The sequence below is a fragment of the Lissotriton vulgaris genome, chromosome 5 (assembly GCF_964263255.1).
Source record: "Lissotriton vulgaris chromosome 5, aLisVul1.2, whole genome shotgun sequence".
NCBI classification, from domain to species: domain Eukaryota; kingdom Metazoa; phylum Chordata; class Amphibia; order Caudata; family Salamandridae; genus Lissotriton; species Lissotriton vulgaris.
This window is the reverse complement of record NC_141693.1, coordinates 399,637,742-399,660,437: the sequence shown is the minus strand read 5'-3', so window position 1 is coordinate 399,660,437 and position 22,696 is coordinate 399,637,742. Positions and strand designations below refer to the sequence as shown.

Below are 22,696 nucleotides of genomic sequence, written 5' to 3'. Positions count from 1 at the left end.
TTCTTTGCACCCCTTGGGATTTAAAAAAACTCCCATATAAAGTGCTCCTTAGGTTTATATGGGGCATTGTCTTCAGGCAGGAAATGCCTTCTCTGCCTTCTCTCCTCCTCCTCCTCCTCCTCCTCCTCCTCCTCTTCTTCTTGACCACCAATGTGATGTTGTGGTGGTCCTTGTGGTGGTGGTGCAGATGCTCCAGCTGCTGCTGCTACTGTAGCCATTTCTCTAATGAGGAATGAGAATGAGGAAAAAAGGTGGGGGCTTTCATCATTTGAAAAACAAAACTGTTCTGAACCAGTGAAAAGTGTTATTTTCAGGTTACATGACCTGGGCTTTCATCATTTGGAAACCAAAAGTGTTCTGAACCAATGAAAAGTGTTATTTTCAGGTCATATGACCTGACGCGCTTACGCTACGCCCCCCGGGGAACGCCCGGGGGCGCGTAGGATAAGCGCGTCAGGGCACGCCCTGGGGCGCTTACGTAGCACGATCGTATCTGCTCCGGCGCTTCCGGTTGCGCTTTCACCGTGCGTCATAACATGCATCACGCGGCTACGCGATACGTCACGATGATGTTTTCGTTCGCGACAATAGCGCGGGAAATGAGTGGGTTCTTTCCCTGAGGAAAGTGCAAAGCATGTGCTAACAGCCGAAGGGTGCTCCATTATAATATTCCGGATGCTGGCAGAACGAATAAGATCCATAAATTCATCACATGTAGTACTGTCTATGCCGTGTATTGTCTAAAATGCCCATGTGGCTTACGCTACATTGGGAGCACTATTAACCAACTTAAGGAGAGTGCTGGAGCGCCTTAGGGCAATTGATAGAGTAGACCCCTCGTATCCAGTAGCCCGGCACTTTGCGGAACACCATAACAAAGATAGAAACAAATTGCGATTCTTTGGGTTAGACCATGTTCCGTGCAGCCCACGGGGAGGAGACAGACTTAGGAGGCTGCGACGCCTTGAATCAAGATATATCATCGATCTGTCCACTAAGTACCCGAAAGGCATGATTAGTGGGGAGGAAATGGCAGTACACCTTGGCAAATAATGAATAACATCTGTAATAGTTTTTGTGTACTGAACTGGGCGAGCTGGCTGTATCATCTTGTCCGGTTCTGCCTCCATGACCATTAATACCTATCATGAACCTAACTATGTGTCTTTGCTCTTGACTATGTGGTGAAGCTTTGCTATGCATTAATTACTTACATTACCAAAGGGTTTTTTATAAGTATCATTTCGATTTACCTGGTGCACCGATATATCATTTATTTATAATGAATTATCACTTTTCAAGTTTTATCTCTGAAATTTTGAATATTTGAACATCCGACTATGAAATGTGCTTTGATTTTTAATTGCCCTTCAGACTATGTGTTTCTCTCTTTCTAGAGCTAGAGACGTGGTAGCTTTCGCTCCAGGATAGTCATTTCATTATTTGCAATTTTTTGTATGTATCATTACAATCATATATCACAGTTTATCAATGCTATTATGAAATGTGCTGAACACCCCTATGCAGTTCCAAGTATTATATTGCTTGTATATATTTGTTACATGGTACGCATCTGTATAGTGACACATGCCGATCCACAGCTTTATTGTGTTTATACCCTTCTTTCTTGTGAATATTCCGATTTTCAGGTATATTTAACATGTTCCAAGATGGCGCCTACTTTGGTGTTTGAAGGGCTGGTCCAGTGTTGATGTTTACTTTTGTTAACAAGCCTCTATTTAACCGGAACTGCTTGGTATCGGTGAGAAACACCGAGGAAGGCTTAGGCCGAAACGTTTGTTTTGCTGCTGAATAAATTGCTGTGATCCGCTACTGCCGGAGTGCTGTTTCCTTTCTTCAAGGGAGAGGATTCTTGTGCGTTATATATATATATATATATATATATATATCAAACACCTCCTTCGAGGAATACTGCACCAGTCTGAGAAGCGCCAGGGGTCGATGAGGACGAGCCAAGATGATGGAATATATATATATATATATATATATATATATATATATATATATATATATATATATATATATATATATATATATATATATAGTACTATGGACACCTTTTATGCTACAGAGAATTATTAATGGGGAAGTAAATTATTTGATACCCAACTATAGTGACTTCTCATCCAACAGTGAGGTCTCACTAGAGAGATCAGTACTAGTGCTTACTGTAGTATACACATCGCGCATACAAGAGAGGCTTTGGCTCAGAGGCCAGTACATCCTCATGTTCTACTTAGCACTGCAATCTGCTGGTGGAGATATGATGGGGGGGGAGGGAGGGGTCAGTTCTTTTGCACATTGCTATACATGCTTGTGACTCTGGATAGATGTTTCAGCGGAGAGGTCTGTCCCTGTGCGCACCCTACTATGCCTCATTGTCCTCATGGGGAGAGGTCTGAGAGAAAGGAGGGTGTGTATCCACATTCAACTATCCACACCTATCAATCAAGACACAGTTCTTAGCAGAAAGGATACTCCATTTCTATACCCTACTACCCACAGACTACTTTACACATATATTACTCTGGAGAGATGTCTCAGGTGACAGGGTAGTGTGTTTACACATCATAGTCTCTATGGTTATTATGCAAGACAGACCTTAGCATAGAGGTAATTTCATCCCAAACCCTGCTTGTACATCTGTCATGCTGGGGAGAGCTGTGTCCAGAGAGGTAAGCAAGTTTTCACAGCCTAATTTAGACAACCATCATCCAAGACAAAGGCCACAGGAGCAGGGCCAGTCTCGCCCTACACTGTACTACAAAGACTTATCATGCAAAAGAGATGTATTAGCAAACAGGGTACTTCCTCCCCACAGTCTACTATGCATACCTGTCTGCATGTGAAGAGGTATCACTTAAAAAAAGAACATCTTTCATTCACTGGTTTATTCTAGATTAGCATTATATAATAGCTAAAAACATGATAAACAACTGCATACAATAGATTACAATGAAATTTACAACACTAATGTTGTAATTTGACAGCGATTAAGTTGAGCGTTGGCGAAAGACATATGAGTTTTGCCGTTAACTTAGCATCTTACGGCGTCCCTCTTGTATTCATGGCGGCCATCTTATCTGCCACGCACTACCTCGTGTCGACCATGTGCGTTGTCCTACCTTTCTGCTCATGGCCTTTGAATCTGCCCGGCAACAGGCTATTAATAGCCTCTTTGTCTTTGCTGCTGACCGTTAGGGTCCACATCTGTTCTTTGTTAACCCTAGATTGGAATGTGTTAGCCGAGACCCCAAGATTGTTAGCTCCGCCCACTGATCACTTATGCTCCTCGATATTACCTTGTATGGACATAAAATGTACTTTCTGTGTTTGTTCCGCCTTCTTATGAGCCCCTGTGCGGGTATAAATAAACCCTGTGTTCCGTAGCTCGGTGTGCTACTTCTTGCAGTGCCGAAGGGTACTGTCCGAACTTAGCACCACCTCATGAGATGTAATAAACTCTATGCTTTGTATTTTCAGTTTCTGTGACAACTTTTTCCTTTGGGTCTGAGAACTCTGTGCGCAGAAGAGCGAACCCCTTGCACTAGCGGGTCTGGCTGAGGCCTGCACTACACTACGATCCCCAAAGTGTCTTGCAAGAGTTATGACACTTGCAAAATACACTGCTGGTAGCATGTCTTGATATGAGAGTTACAAGAACTAAGCAATTACACAATCTATAGATATTGAATATTTATCGGTTTAAAACGCACATTTTAGAAACATTTTGCAAACGGAACCACATCCTATTATATTACAATGTAAAAAACATTTTTCAAAATTTCTGTACACAACCTATATTATAAAGGTACTCCACCATACACACACTCACAAAATAAATTAAATTACTAGAAAATCACAAAAAAGCGAAGGGTAAATGAGCATTATAGTTAGGTATAATAAAAATAGCTTTCGTTTTTTTTAAACTTTAGAAATTCACAGAAAGAAACAAAGGTTAAAAGTAACGTCCCAGGTGGATTTCTCAGTGACAACATTAACATTTTGAACTAAATAAAAAACAGAAATTCAGCAGTTATATTTAGCAGCACTAACGTTAACTTGTAGCCATGCATTGCTTATCACCTCACTTATGACATCACGCACACCATGCTCTATGGCATCATTGATGACATCACTGACGACATCTCAAATGATCGTTAATGTAGTCACTGAGAAATTCACCTAATTATAACGTTACTTTAACCTTTGTTTTTTCTCAGAGAATATATATAAGACCGAAGGACAAAAAACAGAAATGTAACTGGTGATTAAAAAAAATGATCTTTGTGCACCTCTACACTGCGTGCAAGACAGGTATCCAGCCATCCTCTAATATAAACCTACTTGTAGTATCTGGTTTATTCAGCACTAGACATTAAGACACTCAGATTGCAACATTTTTTAGCAAATATCGAGGTAGAGGGCGAATGATTTATTTTACCCCAAATTACATTTAAATCTGTTTTGTCATCTTAACATGAATAGGTTGCTTTCTTCACAACAAATGAGGACAATCAATTACAAGAATTTTGTTATACAAACGGGTTTCTCGAACGTTTACCAGAGAGGGCACACTTTTAGGGTCAAAGCCTACAAGACAGCACAGCTATCTGGTTTGCTACAGATATCTTGGGGACATTCGGACAGCTTCTGTGACAAAGAATTCGACCCATTGCTTACCATCGGCTTTGCAACTCACATTTGCTTGCTTTCAATTTGCTGACTTTGTTTTAGGCAGTCCAGCATGTCTTTGTTACTCCTGTGGAGCATATCCTATTTACCGCATTCTTCCACAAGTGCTCGCTTTCTGTTAACAGGCCTTTAAATTTTGTTCTTATCTTGTCACATTTGTGTGCATTCAAAGGCAGAGGTCAAATGTGAGGTTCTGTCTCCCAAGGGTGCTTTCTGTTTACTTTTCCTTCTCTGACTTCAAAGTGAGGAGCTTTATCTGACAATCTGGATGTGTGAAAGGGGGTGTTTTTTTCCTTTTGATTCTGTGTAGTGTTTTCTCATCTTTTTCATTTGCTCTCCCTGCCTCTGTTCCACCTTCTGGGTGGGTACTGAGCAGAGCACTTCACAATTGTATTTTACTTACTGAATGAAGCCTTTTATTTTAGCACACAACATTTAAATGTCTGTAAATTAACTGTGCAAATATTACAAAAAATATTAAATTTAGGAGGAAAGCACAAATCAAGCACTATTTTTGTAATTTTGAAGTGTACCGGAAACGAAAATTTGAATATGATCAAAACAAATCATCATTTATCTTTATTTCGGTTAAAAAAAAACATAAAAGTACACATAGCAGCATAGGTTTAAAAATATAGTAAATTGTAAACATTTCAATTCATTAAAAGGAAATGTCGGCTTCTAACTAAGAAGAAATTTAGTAGGGCCTTTTTGTCAAACCCTATAATCTAGCAACCGTTCATGTGCGAGATAAACAATTACTTGAAATCACATAAAAGGAGCCATAATCCAAATTTTACTTAAAGTGCATGGTGCGTTAGGGAAGTGATAACTCTTATCCTGAGATACCATATGGAGTTTAGGTAGCTGACAACCAACTAAACAACACACCTCCTAGTGTCTGCCCTACATATTTTCAATCCCAGCCAAGCCCAAGGTGGCGGCACAGAGGGATTATCCAGCGAGTATACTGTTTAGTGTACACACTACAGAAAAACAGTAGGTGCTCGTCATCCTCAACTGACCGACAACTCACGGGGCAAAGATTGGTGGTGCTACCATTACTCCTCCAAGAGGAAGTAAAAGAAGCTGTTGGTAAAATCCTTACTCTAAATCTGATACAAAGGGACCTAGACAATGGCATATTCATATAGTCCATAAAATCTTCAAAGTAAAAAACACATTTAAAAGAAGAGTCAAAACAAATCAATACACTAGGTGATGCCAATTCTCACACATTATCGTTTGTGCGCTGTATAGTTTTAAATGTAAAACTGTATGCCTGAGCTTATGTAATTGTAATTTCTATTGAAAATCTGTTGTCTCTAATAGCAGTACACTACCACATCATGCATACTCCACTCTGCACTACTCCAGTCTACTCCACTCTATGCCCTGCCACTCTACTCCACAACTTATTACTCTATTCCACTCTATTACACCCTTCTCCACTCTATTCCCCACTACTCTACTCCATGACATAATACTCTACCCCACTCTACGACACTCTACTCCACTCTATGCAACTACCCTCTATGCCATTCTACTCAACTGTACAATACTCCAATTTAAGAAACGTTAATCTATCCCACTCCTCTTTAGGCCACTCTACTCCTCTTACAATGCTTTAAGCCCCTCCGCTCTCCTATAGTTCACGCCACTTTACTCCACTCTCCGACACTCGAGTCTATGGCACTTTACTCCACAATACTCCGCTCCATTCTACACCACTCCACTCCACTCCACTGTACTCTACTCAACTCTAGGCCACTCTACTCCACAGTACACCACTCTACTTACTGCACTCTCTGCCAAAGCACTCTACACACTGCATCACCCCACGCCACTCTACTACACACTCCTCCACTCTACGACACTCCTCGTCCCTCTACTCCACTCTATGACATTCCAGTCAATGACACGCTACGACCCTCCACGCTCTGACCCTCCATGACACTCCACACCACTACACAACCCTCTACTCCACAGTATGTCACTCTACTCCACTCAACGCCCCTCAACTTTACGACACTCTACTTCACTCTATGCCATTCCACTCTACAAAACATTACTCTACAATGTCACCCTAGTTTTGAACACTCAATGCCACTCCACTTTACAACACTCTACTACTCGACGCCACCCCAATCTATGACAATGTATACCACTCCACAGTACTCTACTCCACTATATGACCCTCAACACCACTCCACTCTACTTCACGATACTCAATTCTACTCCACCACACTCCAGTCTACTCTACGACACTGCATGACACTCCTCTCTACTCTATGCCTCTACAATGCTCGCCTACACTCTCCTCTCCTCTACGCCACTAACATTAGCCACGCTGAACAGCAGCCATGATAGTGTTCAACATGGCTAAAATACATTGGTAGAGTGAATAGTTCTTGCTTAGGCGAGACATACTGGCTCTGCCAGGCCTTGCTCCTTTAGCAATCGATGCTTCACAACATTGTCAGCATGCCAAGGTAAATCTTTCAGCAGCTCTCCTGCTCCATATCTTGTACTTAACAGATTAGTGGAAGTTAAGTTTTGCACTGACCACGGAGGCTTCCAGTCTACCGCAATGCTTAACTGTTAGAGATGTGTAAAAAAGATCCACTATCGCCCTTCAGAAATCTACAATAATTGTTGAACAAAAAAGGACAAGCATATATTATGATTTATTCTCAGAATCTTAAGTTTGCTGTCATGTATTAGACAAACATTTACCATCACTAGTCAGAGTTTACAGAGACACAAAGGGAAACCAAGATAAGACTCATACACAATAGAGTCAAATACTCACAAGGATGAGGGTATCCATAACATCTTTGCAAATCTGCAAGCTGGTGGGACTCGTCACCTCTACAAATAGGTCAGTGGTTGATTTTCGGATCTAGAAGAAGCATTTCACATATAAGAACAAGCATTGGCAATTCCATTAGCTTTGGCTTTAAAAGAATGTTGTACAGTAATGTGAAGCATTACAAGTAAATAGCATGGGAATTAATATGCATTTGTGAAGATGCTGTAAAATACTGATGCAGGTGAAAAGGTCTGGGGAAACTTGCACTATCAGGGCCTGAACTAAGAATCGATGTAGGTTATTGACCACCCCCTCCCATCTGTGCTGCTGCCAAAAAAAAGATAATCTAGACACTTTAATAGCATTAGAATGTTCAATGTGTGCCCATTCAAGTCCAGCTCGGGCCTATGGATAAACTAAAATGATCTCAGCGGTGTGGAGGGCATGCACTTTTTTTTGGTGGGGGGGGGGGCGGGGGGGGGGGACACAAGTTCTGCCCAACCCAAAACATGTACTCTTGGCTCCCAGCATGTTGGTGGAGCTAAAGCCATTTCTATTATTGCTCACATAATTGTCTAGCGACAGCTGCACTGTCAACAAATGTTCTGCTTCACTCCAACCATTTTTATGTGCCACTACTGTAACTGTAAGTACAGTTCAATTAAATTTTCTTCTTACAACTCTACTAATTACCTCATAAAAATGTGCCATCATGCTCAAATTAAGGAAGCTGAAGAATGCCAATGAGAATGAAAGAAAAATCTGCCCTGTAGTCTGAGCGAGTCCACATAAAAGAATATGTAGAGATCAGGTAGCCGCCTTTTAGTCGTCAGCAAACCAGTATTTTAGACAAAATCACAAAAGAAGAAATTTTACTTTACAGCTCCCTCCTCTCCTCACCGGGTAAAAGCAAGCCACTCTCTTAAGCAATTACTCTAAAAATTCCTTATGATTTAAATGTTCCCAATAAAGGCTTTCTTAAATCAATTTATGTGTCGCCAAAATTACTTTTTTTTGGTGTAAAGTCGTCAGAAAAGAACCAACTTGTACAATCATTTAAATTCATGAAATTGAAGCAACTCATTGAGCACTCATCACTGAAAGAACAGTTCATGATTCACTCCCAGTATTTCAGGTACGATATGAAATGCTCAGTAGAAAGCATAATTGGGGTGTACTGAGGTACAGAATCAAGAACACAGAGAAAACACAATGGCGAAGGCTAGGATCATGGGTAAAAGGGCCACTAGAGATTCCTTTTTATTTTTTTATTTACCTCTTTGGGAACTTCTCTTTGCCACCACGCATACGAAGTATCAAGAGACAAACTTGAGCTTAAAGGAAAATGGATGTGGCTCATGAAGGGGCTTGCATATAACTTGTGAAGAAGCTGGCAGAATTTGTTTTTCACACTCTCCCATATCAATTTCTCGAAGGGGACAACAAGGAGTGCATGTGTAGTAAAAAATAATTTCGAGAAGAACCCCTGAAGAACAGAAATCAAGGCAATCCTCAAAGGCTGCATGGTTAAAATGTACATAAGTGGTGAGGAGCACTTTTGTAGTCAGAAAAACTAATGTGTGCAAACCAAAACAACTGTCTTCGAGTAAGAGCCATGGATAGCACTGTTGATAACTTTCTAACTGTTATGGTTATATAGTCATTCCCAGCAGTGTGGCTTTGGCCACCAGGAATATGTCATATGTTTAAGTGTTTAAGAATGTGGCTGTGGTGAGGGAATTATTCAATTGAACTCAAAGGACAAGGTGGCAATGTGGGACTTGCCTGGGGTGGGGAGGCATAGGAAGTATATAGTTTTTTTGCTACCTCCCACAAGAGAGGTGTAACCTGCTCTTTCAGTTGAGGAATGCTGTGATGCATGCTATGATGGCATGAATGATGGGATGAAGGCGGAGAAGGAAAGGATTTAAAAAACGTTCTGCTAGTAAGTGGTAAATGAATCCAAGGAAAGAGGTATAATGTTGCGAGGTTGGGTAGTGAGAGAACAGGACGGTGTGGAGGTGGGGTGGGGTGTTGGTGATGTAAGTCCTGGGGGAATCCTTAAGTTGGGTGAAGGTGAAGTGGGGAAGGAATTTGGAGGAACAGCATGAAACTCAGAAGAAGGAGAGTGGAATAAGGCTAGGCAAATAAGTGGGGGGTCACTGACAGGCTGAAGTAATTTGTTAATGTAGTGCTCTGTATTCTCGGGGAGACATGAGCAGAAACCAAAACATTTTTACAAGTGAACTCTGCATTTTCAATACCTATAGTACGAAATGTTCATGATAGAGTTTCTCTGAGCTGTTAGTATGGGTATGCAATCCTAATTCTGTGGTCTTTACCCTGCAGGATGTTACCTATCAGGTAAGTACCATGCAGGTAAGTACTACACAGGTGCTTTTTAGGTGCATTACCCTGTGGTACTTTACCACATAGGAAAGTACGTTTTTTTAATGGAATTCATATTATGTGATCAAAAAAAAGAAAAGAGACTAGCAATAAGGGATGATTATTGAATGGGTAAGGACAATGGAGGATAGAGGAAAAGGAAGGTAATGTATTAGGGTTTAGGGGGAGGTGGAGGTGGGGGTAAGGGATTTTTAGGGGTTGGGTTTAGAAGAGGGTAGAAGTAGAAGGGTAAGGGTTGTTTCTGGTTCAAGGGTAAAGAGGAGTAAGGGGTTTAGGGTTTGTGTTGGTTGAAGAAATTATTTTAAGAGTATATTTTAATGTGATAACTGCTATCAGACATACTTAGAAATGGTGAAAAATGTTTAACATTTTACCAATTAATCTCTACAATCCGCTTTATGGTGTTTCATCTTTTCAAAGCGTAATTAATGACGCTGCTTCGAAAAAATGCAAAAGGAACAATTGATGGACAGAATGCAAAACGTTGTCATACATTCACCCCAGTACAGAGATCTGGGCCTAAATCCATAGTTTTGTTGCTCCCCATGCCATTCCAGTTTGAACCTAGCCATATGCAAATTAGTCTAGAACCTGCTCCCTATGCCTGAACCGCCAGCCAGGTCCTCCGTGGACTGGAAACAAGCATCCTGGGACCGGTTTCGGAGTAACACACCTCATCAGTCAGGCTAGCTTGGCTCCAGTGGCATGCAAAGCATGGGACTCAAGTCTGGGCATACCCGTCCCAACCCCCAATTTTACAGACCGAAGTGACTTGCCATTTGAATGCATATGTTGGGAGAGTAATTTGGTTCTTCTCTGTTAATCTTCTGCCGTTGCGATTTCTGGATAAATGCTTTCAAGTATTTCTTCTAAGGACATCCATTTGTCCTTTCCATTGATGTCCTTTTTATTCCATAGCGCCCGTGTAATGCCATCACTAGCAAGTACAAGCTAAACTTGCCTGAAAAATCTTCAGCCAGACAATTTGGGAAACTAGTGAGAAGGGCAACGGTCTGGAAAAGCAAAATCCCAGTAAAAAGTTGTCACTATTCGCTCCCAATTTGAAAACTAAATGCTTCTTTTTGGGAATCCCAATTTCAAGTCTAAATGTGAAAAAGTGATCCAACTAAAAAATATAAACTAAAGAGTATGAACAATTGTTACTTACCTGTGTCTTTCATAGATTAACATGCATGAATATTCCCTGTCGTCGAAGTGGGAGTCCCACGGTACATAAAATAGCAATAATGCTAATATATATATATATATATATATATGTGTGTATATATATATATATATATATATATATATATATATATATATATATATATATATATATATATATATATATATATATATATATATATATATGTGATAACATAATACATAATAAAACAGATATAATATACACTGAAAAACCTCAACAATGGTTCCTAGATAGGAATGCATTAAAGAGAGAAAACTCATTTGCAACATATCAGTGTCATTATGTTAGTCCAAACTGCAGCCAATCAGGCTCAAGCACCCTCTAGAACCTTCTCCTCAGAAGCTCAAGCTCTCAGATTTTCGTAGCACAAGTAATAAGAGCGTATGAGGAGAAAAGAGCCTCTGAGGGGAGGAGGGAGGGTCGCATGTGAATCTATGAAAGACACCAATACTGGAGAACCACCTGTTTACAGGTAAGTAACAATTGTTCTTCTCCAGTATTAGGGGTGTCTTTCATAGATTCACATGCTTGAATAGAATAGATAGCAGTAACCTCCTAGAAGTTGAGATTGCAAGAATTCTTAAAACTTGAAAACAATAACATATGGCTTAAAAGCATATAGCAATCTCAAAAGGAAAAGGAGGAGGGAACAGAGGCTCACCTTATTTAAAAAGATGACGAAGCACTGCTTGCCCCACTGCGGTATCCGCTTCGTTGATAGCTTCCAAACAGTAATGTCTGGTAAAGGTGTGCCTGCTGGACCATGTCGCTGCCCGACAAATCTGGTGTAGAGGCACCCCAGCAAAGAAAGCGGTGGATGACGCCATCACTCTCGTTGAATGTGCCTTCACTGGACGTTGTAAAGGCTTGCCAGCTTGCTGGTGACAAAAGGATATGGCTGCTGAGAGCCATCTTGCAACTGTCTGTTTTGTCACTGAATGCCCCTTCCGCATCCGTCCATATGCTACAAACAGTTGATCGGATTTACGGAAAGGGGTAGTCCTTGAAATGTAAAATTTCAGACAACGCTTGATGTCTAAAGAATGTAGTCGTTGTTCCGCAGGAGATTTTGGATCCGGGAAAAAAGTCTTTAAGAAGACAGGTTCGTTCAAATGGAAGTCAGTAGGTACTTTCGGCAAAAAAGAAGGATTGGTACGAAGTGACACTCCATCGGGCTTAAACTGTAAATACGGAGCCTTGATCGTGAAAGCGTGAAGGTCACTTACACGACGAGACGATGTTAAAGCCAAAAGTAAAGCAACCTTCCAGGTAAGATACTTGATGTGTGCTCTGTGGATCAGTTCAAATGGATGCTTCATAAGCTGTGAAAATACCACGTTGAGGTGCCATGCCGGAGGAGGGCGCCTAATCGGAGGAAACTTCCTGAAAAGTCCTTTAAAGAACTGTCGGATGACTCTGGATGAACAGAGAGACGTTGAGCCATCATGCCGGTAGCGTGAGATAGCCGCCAGAAAAACTCTCAAGGTGGCTTAAGAGAGACCAGACTGAGCGACGCTCAGAAAGAAAGGCAAAAGCTGCTCCGGAGTTGAGTCAATTGGGTGGATATTGGATGCAGCGCACCAATGACAGAAACGCTTCCACTTTAGCTTATATGTCTTGATGGTTGATGGAGCTCTAGCAGACGCTAGAATGTCTCTGCATTCTTGGGGCATATTTAAGGTGGCAAATTCAACGTACTCAGGTTCCATGCCGATAATTGAAGCGTGGATGGGTGTGGATGGCAAATTTGACCGTCGTCCATTGTCAGGAGGTCTGGACGTGGATGCAGATGAATGGGTGTGCATTGTGACAGCAGAAGCAGTTCTGAAAACCAAGCCTGTCTGGGCCAACGCGGGACGATCAGTATTAAGCGGCAGGGTTGCCTGCGCATCTTCCACAACGTCCTCGGCACCAACGGGATCGGTGGAAATGCATAAGCAAACAGTCCGCTCCAATCTATGAGTAGGGCATTTCCGCTGGACTCTGGATGAGGATGCCAACTTGTGAAAGATTGGCACTTCCGATTCACTGAGGTTGCAAAAAGGTCTATCCTGGGACGACCCCAACGGCGGAACACTAGGTCTAGAGTCAGTTGATGTAACTCCCACTCGTGAGTGGATGACGTGGACCTGCTCAGGGAATCTGCAAGGATGTTGGATACCCCCGGCAGATGGACTGCCGTCAAAGAAATTTGGTGACGAAGTGCCCAATCCAAAATGCTTTGAGCTAGACGAGACAGTGGCTGAGATCTTGTGCCGCCCTGTTTGTTCATGTAGTGCATGCTGGTGGTGTTGTCTGTTTGAACCAGCACCGACTCTCCCTGCACTACGGGCAAGAATGATTTGAGCGCTAGGAAGATTGCCATCAACTCCAGCCGATTGATATGCCAGGTTCGTTGTGTCGCCGTCCATTTGCCCTTGATCGAAAGGTCCAGGAGATGAGCGCCCCAGCCCTCCATGGACGCATCCGTAGTCAAGGTCAGATCCGGAGACTGGGCTAGGAAAGAAATCCCTTCGTCTAGATTGGCTGGTTGTTCCCATCAGAGCAAACTGGTCTTCATGCGGGGTGTGACCGTCACCTGATCGTTGAACGACCCCGACACTTGATGCCATTGCAGGTCTAATTCCTCCTGTATAGGACGGGTACATAACCTGGAATTTGGGATCAGTGCGATACAAGATGATGCCATCCCCAGAAACGACTTTAACGTTCGCACAGAAAGTGACTGCTTTGACCTGATGAGTGAGACCAGATGAATTATCTTCTGATGTCGTTCGAGGGATATGAAGGCTTTTGATAGGTTTGTGTCTAGGATTGCTCCGAGGAAGTTTCTTCTTCGCAGCGGTGTTAAGTGTGACTTCTCCACATTGATGGTTAACCCTAGAGCCTTGAACATTTGTTGGCATAGACGTGTGTCGTGAGCCAGCTGTTGCGAAGATTGGGATTTTAGAAGACAATCGTCCAGATAAGGAAAGATCTGAACTCCCTGAAGACGCAGATGAGCCATGACCAGAGCCAGAACTTTCGTGAAGACACGAGGTGCTGATCGTAGGCCAAAAGGCAGGACTCTGAACTGATAGTGAACGTGACCCACCTTGAACCTCAAGTATTGCCGATGTCGATGGATAATTGGCACATGAAAATAGGCGTCTTGCAGGTCTATTGTTGTTAAGAAATCTCCGCTGCAGAAAAGTCGTAAGACTTCCGATAACGTCAGCATGCGGAAAGATTGTTGTTTGAGGAACAGATTGAGAGCTCTCAAGTCCATAATGGGTCGCCACTCCCCCGTCTTTTTGAGAATGAGGAAAAACCTTGAGTAGAAACCTTTCCCTCGCTGAGATACAGGAACCACTTCGACTGCACCCTTTTCTATTAGAAGATGAACCTGATGTTGTAGTTCCTCTAGATGGGGAGGTGGCGGGCCTGAAGGTGGAGAATGTGGAGGAATCTCTGTGAACTCCAAGGCATGACCCTTGCGCACAATGTCTAAAACCCATTGGTCTGATGTTATCAAAGACCACTGGGAGTAAAACTGCGAGATTCGCCCTCCAACTCTCTGCTGAACTTGAAAGTCATTGACGTTTGTTGTTGTTGGAGCCTCTATAGTTAGACTTTCCTCTATAGGGCTTTGACTGCTGCTGACGAGAAGATTGTTGGTTGGAGTAACGCTGGTTCCCTTGATTGTACTGGCGGTACTGGGACTGCCCTCCTCGGGAAAAACCGGACGAGGTGCCTCGTCCACGCGCACCATGAAAAGGCTGCTTCTTGAACTGCAAGGAACCAAGCGACTTTGCCTTGTCGGTATCTTTCTTTATCAATTCCAACGCCTCATCGATGTGAGAGCCGAACAGTGACTCTCCGTCATACGGTATGTCAAGTATCTTTGACTGGATCTCTTGTCGGAACGATGTGGATTTTAGCCAATCCTGGCGCCGGAGCGCCGCAGCACTGGCAAGGATACGGAAAGCAGTACCTGCAACGTCCACAGCACAGTCAATTATTTCTTCTGAAGCCCTTTTTCCATCTTGAAGGATCAGGTGCGCTTCCGCTCTGGATGTTTCCGGAATTAACGCAACCAGCGCAGAAATGTCTGACCACATTTGTCGGTCGAAACGACCTAAAATGGCCAAAGCATTAGCGGCACGGGCGGAAGTAGATGCCATGGATGAAAATTTTTTCCCAATTGCATCCAAACGTCGACCCTCTCTATCAGGAGGGGAAGTGATAGGAGCTGCAGGGTTACGCGTCCGACGCTGCGCTGCCTGAGTCACCACGGAATCTGGCTTAGGATGCGAGAGCAAGCAAGCAGGCGAGCCAGTCGGGGCCTTATATTTCTTTTCCAATCGAGGGATTTGAGCAGGTAAGGAGTTAGGAGCCTGCATGATTTTCATTCCCTCCTTCCACACAAACTTGATAATTGGTATGGTGTGGACCTGCTTATAAGGCTGGTTTTTAAAGTCATAGAGAAAGCAGTCTTCCTCTCGCTGCACTCTAGGCAATTTGAAGCGGTCTGCAGCCTTATCCATGAACTTATGGAAGCTAGCGATGTCAACCGGAGGTGAATCACCGGAATCGCCCTGTTGTGGAGAGGGCGTCTGTATTTAATAGTCATCGAATTCTGCCATATCCGGGTCCTGTACATCATCCGTATCCTGAGGAACTTCTCCTTCCTCTCTTTCCGGCTCTGACTCATCATCCACATCTCGTTGAGAATTAGTGGGGATAGCTGGACGTGGTTCTTCTGGTGGAGCAGTCTGCCTCGGAGGAGTTTGATGAGGGTGAAAAGGCCCTGTGGTCTCAGAGGTAGCATGTCCCGGGGTACCCTGGGGCTTAGGAGGAAATCTCCTATTGTAATCATCCAACATATGCTGGAGGTAGGAAAATAGCGATACCGGAAAAGTCGCCATAGGAACCTGCACATATTGTTCCTCCTGTTGGTCTTCAACCTCTTCCTCGTCCTCTTAAGAACTAGTGTCCTGACACTGGATAATCAAATCCGATGGACTTTGAGCATCACCAAAAACGTTGTTGTCTGCAACGGATTCCGTTTCATGGTCTGTTACCAACAATGGTGAAGGTGGCTGAAGAGTAGGAAGTGGCAATTGGAGAGCAGAGTCCTGAATATTGCTCAAAGAAGACTTCGTAACGACTGTAGAAGCTGAAGTGTCCAAAGGCACTAAGGGCATATTGGCGAAGGACAGTGATCCTGAAGTGGATGCTGCGTCCTCTTGCTGTGTACCAGAAGGTAAAGGCAAAGCTGTCGTCGACGTAGATGTTTGAACTGGAGCAGCCGTCGACGACGATGATTTAGAGACAGTCGTCGGAGACGGTGATGTCTTGGATGTATTCGTCGACGACGAATGCTTTGACACAGCCGTCGACGGAGTCTTCGTCGACGGAAACGTCGTCGTCGAATCCTTGGATGATATTTTCGCCGTCTACGGGATTATAGTCGTCGACGAGCTGGTCGACGGGGTCTTCGACGTGATCTTCGACGTCAACGGGATCTTCGACGTCAACGGGATCTTCGACGTCGACGGGATCTTTGACGTCGACGGGATCTTTGACGTCGACGGAACATGCATCGTCGACGATGACTTCTTCGTCGACGGAAGCTTCTTCGTCGACGATATAATCGGAATCGTCGACGAGACTGAAGAGGTAGAGGCTTTCGTAGTCGTGAAAGCCGTCGACGAAACCCACGGCGACGAAGCCGACGTCGTCGTCACAGTAGTCGTCAACGAAGCCACAGCAGCCAATCTCGTCGATGGAATTGTCGTCGACGAGCCCGTCGACGACCGCGCTGTCATAAGTGTAACAACACTTATAGAGGCTGGAAAAGACGCCTGAGAGCCAGGTCTCGTGGGCGTAGACACAGAAGTTAAAGTAGCAGTAGGTTTTACTGGAGCTACAGTTAAGGCCAGCTTTTTCTTCTTCAGAAAAGGAGATGGTAACTCCTGAACACTGCCATGCTTAGAAGCAGCAGTTGAAGGACCTGACTGGAAACTTTCTGCGTCTGACAAAACTGCGTCTTTGTCCTGAAGGCGCTTCAACCATAGAAGAAGACGACCCTCCCTGTCTCTGAGGGTCTTAGCTGGAAAAGTTCTACAGAACTTGCAGTCAGCCACCTTGTGTTCTGGATATAAACAGTAAATACACTTTTGGTGGGGGTCCTTCTCAAACAAACGCAGGTTCCCACAGGAAGAGCAAGGCCTAAACAAAGACTTCTTACTTGACATCTTGAGAAACACTGAAGTAGAAGAGTAGAATGAAGAAAACTGAGCAGAGATCAGGGAGACTCCCTTCACACGACGTGCGGTAGAAAATCTGAGGGCTTGAGCTTCTGAGGAGAAGGTTCTAGAGGGTGCTTGAGCCTGATTGGCTGCAGTTTGGACTAACATAATGACACTGATATGTTGCAAATGAGTTTTCTCTCTTTAATGCATTCCTATGTATGAACCATTGTTGAGGTTTTTCAGTGTATATTATATCTGTTTTATTATGTATTATGTTATCACATATATATATATATATATATATATATATTAGCATTATTGCTATTTTATGTACCGTGGGACTCCCACTTCGACGACGGGGAATATTCAAGCATGTGAATCTATGAAAGACACCCCTAATACTGGAGAATCCTATGAACATCTTGGGCTGATTTGGGCAAGCAAAAGATGCAGCACAGTCTGGCAATAAGGAGCTTTTCAATGTACCTTTCAAAAACCATTTTTGCATAGTTTGGAGTACAGATTGGGCACTAAACAAGGGAAGTGTAAATATCTGCTGTGACTTTTAAAGCTTTTTCATATAGGAATATAAAGAGCCTGCAATACCTTTGTCTTGTCGCTGTTGGTAATAGGTGGAAAAGATATAACCTCGTTTTCTGCATCCACTAGACAAGGATAATTTTCCTTCCCATCGAGTAGGTTAAGGTACCTGAAGTAGAGAAAAAGGAAAGAATTGGTTTCAAATTAAAAATGTTGAAAGAAACATACAAACACCAAACTCATATCTCAATAAATAACCAAGAAGATTAATTCAACTTTGAGACTTTGTCTGGCGTAATTTCTTGATAAAGAAGGAAGTACTTGGGAAAATCCTACTGTGCACAAGTGAAAAAGGAATGTGCACAGAGTGGTATGAGGGCAAGTGCAAACATGAAGCATAACTCACCAAGAGCGAAAAAGAATGGGCTTTTATTTTTCAGAGAAATTCACAAAAGCTTTGAACAGACCTGCATTAAAACACAAAAGTAGACCTTCTGGACTCAACAGTACCTTTCGCTCTGAAGTTAGCAAGGTAAGAAGAAGGCAAGAAAATAATAATACATTGCGTCTCTATTGCAGGGTGTCTTTGTAGGAATAAGGAAGCTAGTGCTTTAAAAGTAGGAGAAAAACTCAACGTGTAGTACTCAAAAGCAAGACAACTTATTTGTGCATTCTGATGAGGCAGTCACAAGTGGCATTACATGCATTCTTAATCATGTTGTGCTTACTACTGCAATATTGCCATTTAACAGCACTGTAAGGAACAGATGTTACATTTGCCAAATATAATGGCACTCAAAGGGGTTTTAGGCCTTGGATTCAAACTTGTGGCCTGCATCCATCGAAAACATAATTTTGCAATGAGCACTTAAATGACTGAGCCACCTTTAAAGTTTTGCTATTGACTATCATTAATACTACTGGCTCTGGAACCGGACTGGGATCTGCGGCCGCCAAAATCAAGGGCTGTCCCCTTCTTCTCCATCACACTACTATGCTCACACTCTGCCAATGTGAACCCGCTAGTCACTGCAAAGGTTACTCCCATAGTGTCCTTTTCAGTGATTCTTCCCAATACCCACTCCATGGCAGGCTTGGCTGTGTGATTGTCTCCACTATGCGTGGGGTGAGGAAGAAAGAACGGGCATGGAGAAAAGAGTATGACGCCACTGCTAAGAAAGAATACGTTTCTTCCTTGGCGAATTACAAACTAGCCATCCAAACCAGGAAGGCTGCTTTCTACGAGGAAAGAATAGTTGCAGCTAGAAATCCACAGAAGGAAATCTTTCGGGGTCCTGGCGGAGCTCAGGATAAATAAAGAGCAAAGTACTGAGTTCACCCAGGAGGACTGCCAGAGGTTCCAGGATTTCTTCGTGAATAAGATCTCCGATATTCTGGGAGAAATTGCTGCAACTACACCCCTCGAATGTCCTTGTACATTGGACCTCACTGCCCCGCCAGATATCTCACCACTAGTTGAGTTCTCCCCAATTTCAAAGCAGGAACTATTTAAGATCATGGACCGAGTCAAATCGGGTTCCCTGGTGGATCCATGCCCTCCTGATGTGTTCAAGTTGGCACTGCCAGGAATTGAGGAAGAGGTTTTGCAGTTGCTAAATACCTCTCTTCACTCAGGACAGGTCCCTCTAGCTTTTAAAGAGGCTCGCCTGATTCCTCTGCTAAAGAAACCCGGATCGGACACGAAGTGTTTGAAAAACTTCCGACCCATCTCCCAGTTGCCTTTCCTGGCTAAGGTGATCGAGCAGCATGTGTTAGCACTACTCTCTGGCCATCTAGAGAGCAACAACTTGCTGGAGTCCAATCAGGCAGGGTTCCGTGCTAACCATAGCACGGAATTAGTCATGTTATCAATCCTGGATGAACTAAGAACTCGGGCTGATGTAAAAACACCGAGCGCCCTGGTACTACTGGATCTCTCCGCGGCTTTTGATACCGTGTGTCATGAACAGCTCTTGTCGCGGTTGAGATCTTTTGGTATCAGGGGAACAGCACTTGCATGGCTTACATCATTCTTGCAAGGCAGGACACAAAGAGTACAGTTGGGAGATTTACTTTCCACCTCTGCTCCCATCACCTGCGGGGTTCCACAGGGATCTGCCCTGTCACCATTACTCTTTAATATTTACCTGCAGCCATTAATCGCCCTCCTGAACAGGATGGACTGCCTCGTATACAACTACGCCGATGATACCCAGATAATCATCCGGCTGGATGATGGCCCGGGAGCGTCCACCAGGTTGCAAGACATACTTAAAGCCACGGTCAACTGGATGTCTGAGAATTCCTTGAAAATCAATCCGGATAAGACGGAAGTGTTGCCCATCTCCATCTCGGGCAACCCCTGGAGCGAGAAATATTGGCCTGTGGAGCTGGGTGTACCACCAAAACCGGGGACTGCAGTCAAAAGTCTAGGCCTATACGTGGATGACAAACTATCCATGAAAAAACAAGTCACTACGGTAGTAGGTACTTGTATAGGCCTGATACGACAATTAAGGAAGATCTCTGCATTACTTTCATTCTCTACTCTGAGACATGTGGTCTCAGCCACAATTCTGGCTAGGCTGGACTACGGGAACTCCCTGTATATAGGTTTACCTCAGCGGCTGCTGGATAAACTACAGGGGGTTATGAATGATGCAGCCAGGCTGACTTATAAGAAACCTAGGACTGCCCACTCTTCCCCCCTGATGCAGTAGCTACACTGGCTTCCGATTCGGCAGAGGGTTGTATTTAAAGGCCTGTGCATCGTACACAAGACGCTGTATGGTAAAGCACCAAGATATCTGAAATCCCGCCTATCCCCATACATACCAGGCAGGACCTTGCGCTCGTCGGACGCTACCCTCCTGTCCCAATCTCGGTTCAAACTAGCCACGGTGGGGGGACGTGCTTTTTCTAACACACTCCCAGCTTTGTGGAACAAACTGGCCCCAGAACTTAGGAAGGAAAGCAATATGCTATCCTTCAGGAAAAAATTAAAAACTGTACTTTTTAAGCAAGCATGGTGCAGACCCTAGGCGCTCTACTGGGATCAAGTGAATGCCACACCTCACGTCGTAATCTGGACAAAACAGCGCTTAGAGACCCCGGTGGTTATAACGCGCTATATAAGTTAAATAAATAAATAAATAAATAAATATGCTAGAGGGCCTTCTTTTCTGTCCCGCTCTAGCATACCTCTCACAGCATGTAATACAGTAGGAAATGTGCTATATACCTGTGCTTGCCCAAATAGTGAAATTGTTTACCTTACTTGTTATGCCAAAGTTCAAGATGTGAATGTTGTTCTGCTCACTGTGGTTCGATAGGTGTCATTTTTTGTCAATACAAACATTTCAAGAAAGAGCAATAAAAAAATATTGACTATGCCTACACCAAGGAAAAGAAAGAAGGGTTTAAATGATAATATCTACCGCCTTGCACTTGACAGAAGCCAGTAAATCTATCTGCAGACAGGACGATTTAGATGGCAAGTCAGAACCTCCTTTTTCTCTAGTGAACATGCATGATCCTTTTATCAATTACAATTTTGGAATTAGCACTCCCTACCTAACTCTACAAGCAAATTTGCATAGCACATACTACCCTTGTCTGGCTCTGGGCACTAGTCTTACTACTGTATTTAATTAAAACAGGATTGGCTGCAACACTTTTGGAAGCACACTAGAATATTGGCCTCAGATCTACTGGAACAGAGTAGATAGTAGACAGACTCAATTCAGAATTTGCTCTTCCACTTTAGGTCAAGTCTGAAAGAAGGCATTGCAATAACATGTTCATCTAAACTGTGCAGAAGGATTACTTTTCATAGCATATGGAAAGCAACAGCTACAAAACTGGATGGGCCATTTCGACTGAATGAGAACTTATGGGCCAGCAACATGGCTAAATCAGAATTTTGCAAGAGTACTTGAATCAGACAGACTTGAAATGTGCGTTCTAATAGCCATCTTTGGTTGGGGGGAGGGGGGTCTCCAATTAGTTGGATGTAAAAAAGGTTGGCTGTCCTTTTCCATTTTAAAAACTAGGAAGGAGTTGCAAAATCTACCTCTTTTTGCAACAATGTTTTAGGTCATTTTGGAATCCGTCAAGGCTGTGAGACACTTTATTGGTATACATCAAAAAACATAAAATACAACAAGTCTCCAGCATAAACAACCAGTTTCTTTCTCTGCTGCTGAATGACGAGTAACATTGGGTGGCCCTTGTTTCCCAATACTGCTTATCACACCTCTCTCCAATAACATTTTAGGAAGAAAAGCGTAGACACAACTGTAGCACATTTTGCAATTGAGGCCAACACATTAATTGCCTCCGCTTGTAACAAACTCTGAGCCTGTTAACATATTTAGAATATTGCACTGATTTGGTTTCTGCAAAGTTACTCTTTCAATGTCAGTCCCAGATCACCGAGAAATGCTAGTGTTTAAGCCCACTAAGGATAGCTTTCAAATGCGACGGAGAAAGTGTAAAAAAGAGAGGAAGCTTCCAACTGCACAAGATAAGACTTGTCAACGGAGGACGGTGATGCTAAACACTGGCCATGTCAGGGTTGCAACAGTCTACAAAAGTTGAGGACACATGAATGCTGAATCCACATAGAGACTGACAGGCTTTGGCACAAGTCTGTGTGGGAAACTCAAATATGTACAGATCTTTTGTCTTATGAGTTTGAGTGCCAGGCTATGTTCTGTCCTTCACCTAATGTAAACCTAAAATCAGTCTCTTGAGTGAGGTCAAAAGAAATTCAAA

At 43.2% G+C, this 22,696-nt stretch overlaps 1 protein-coding gene across 1 annotated transcript in view; it reads right to left on the bottom strand.

The window, feature by feature from the left end:
* LRRC47 (leucine rich repeat containing 47) overlaps nucleotides 1-22,696 on the bottom strand; it is a 218,038-nt gene that overhangs the window by 53,335 nt on the left and 142,007 nt on the right. Inside the window, exons 5-6 of the mRNA XM_086921740.1 lie at nucleotides 17,987-18,089; nucleotides 7,529-7,618 (exon numbers count right to left, since the gene is read on the bottom strand). Coding sequence (XP_086777866.1) covers nucleotides 7,529-7,618; nucleotides 17,987-18,089 — 193 coding nt within the window. The remainder of the gene's footprint in view (nucleotides 1-7,528; nucleotides 7,619-17,986; nucleotides 18,090-22,696) is intronic.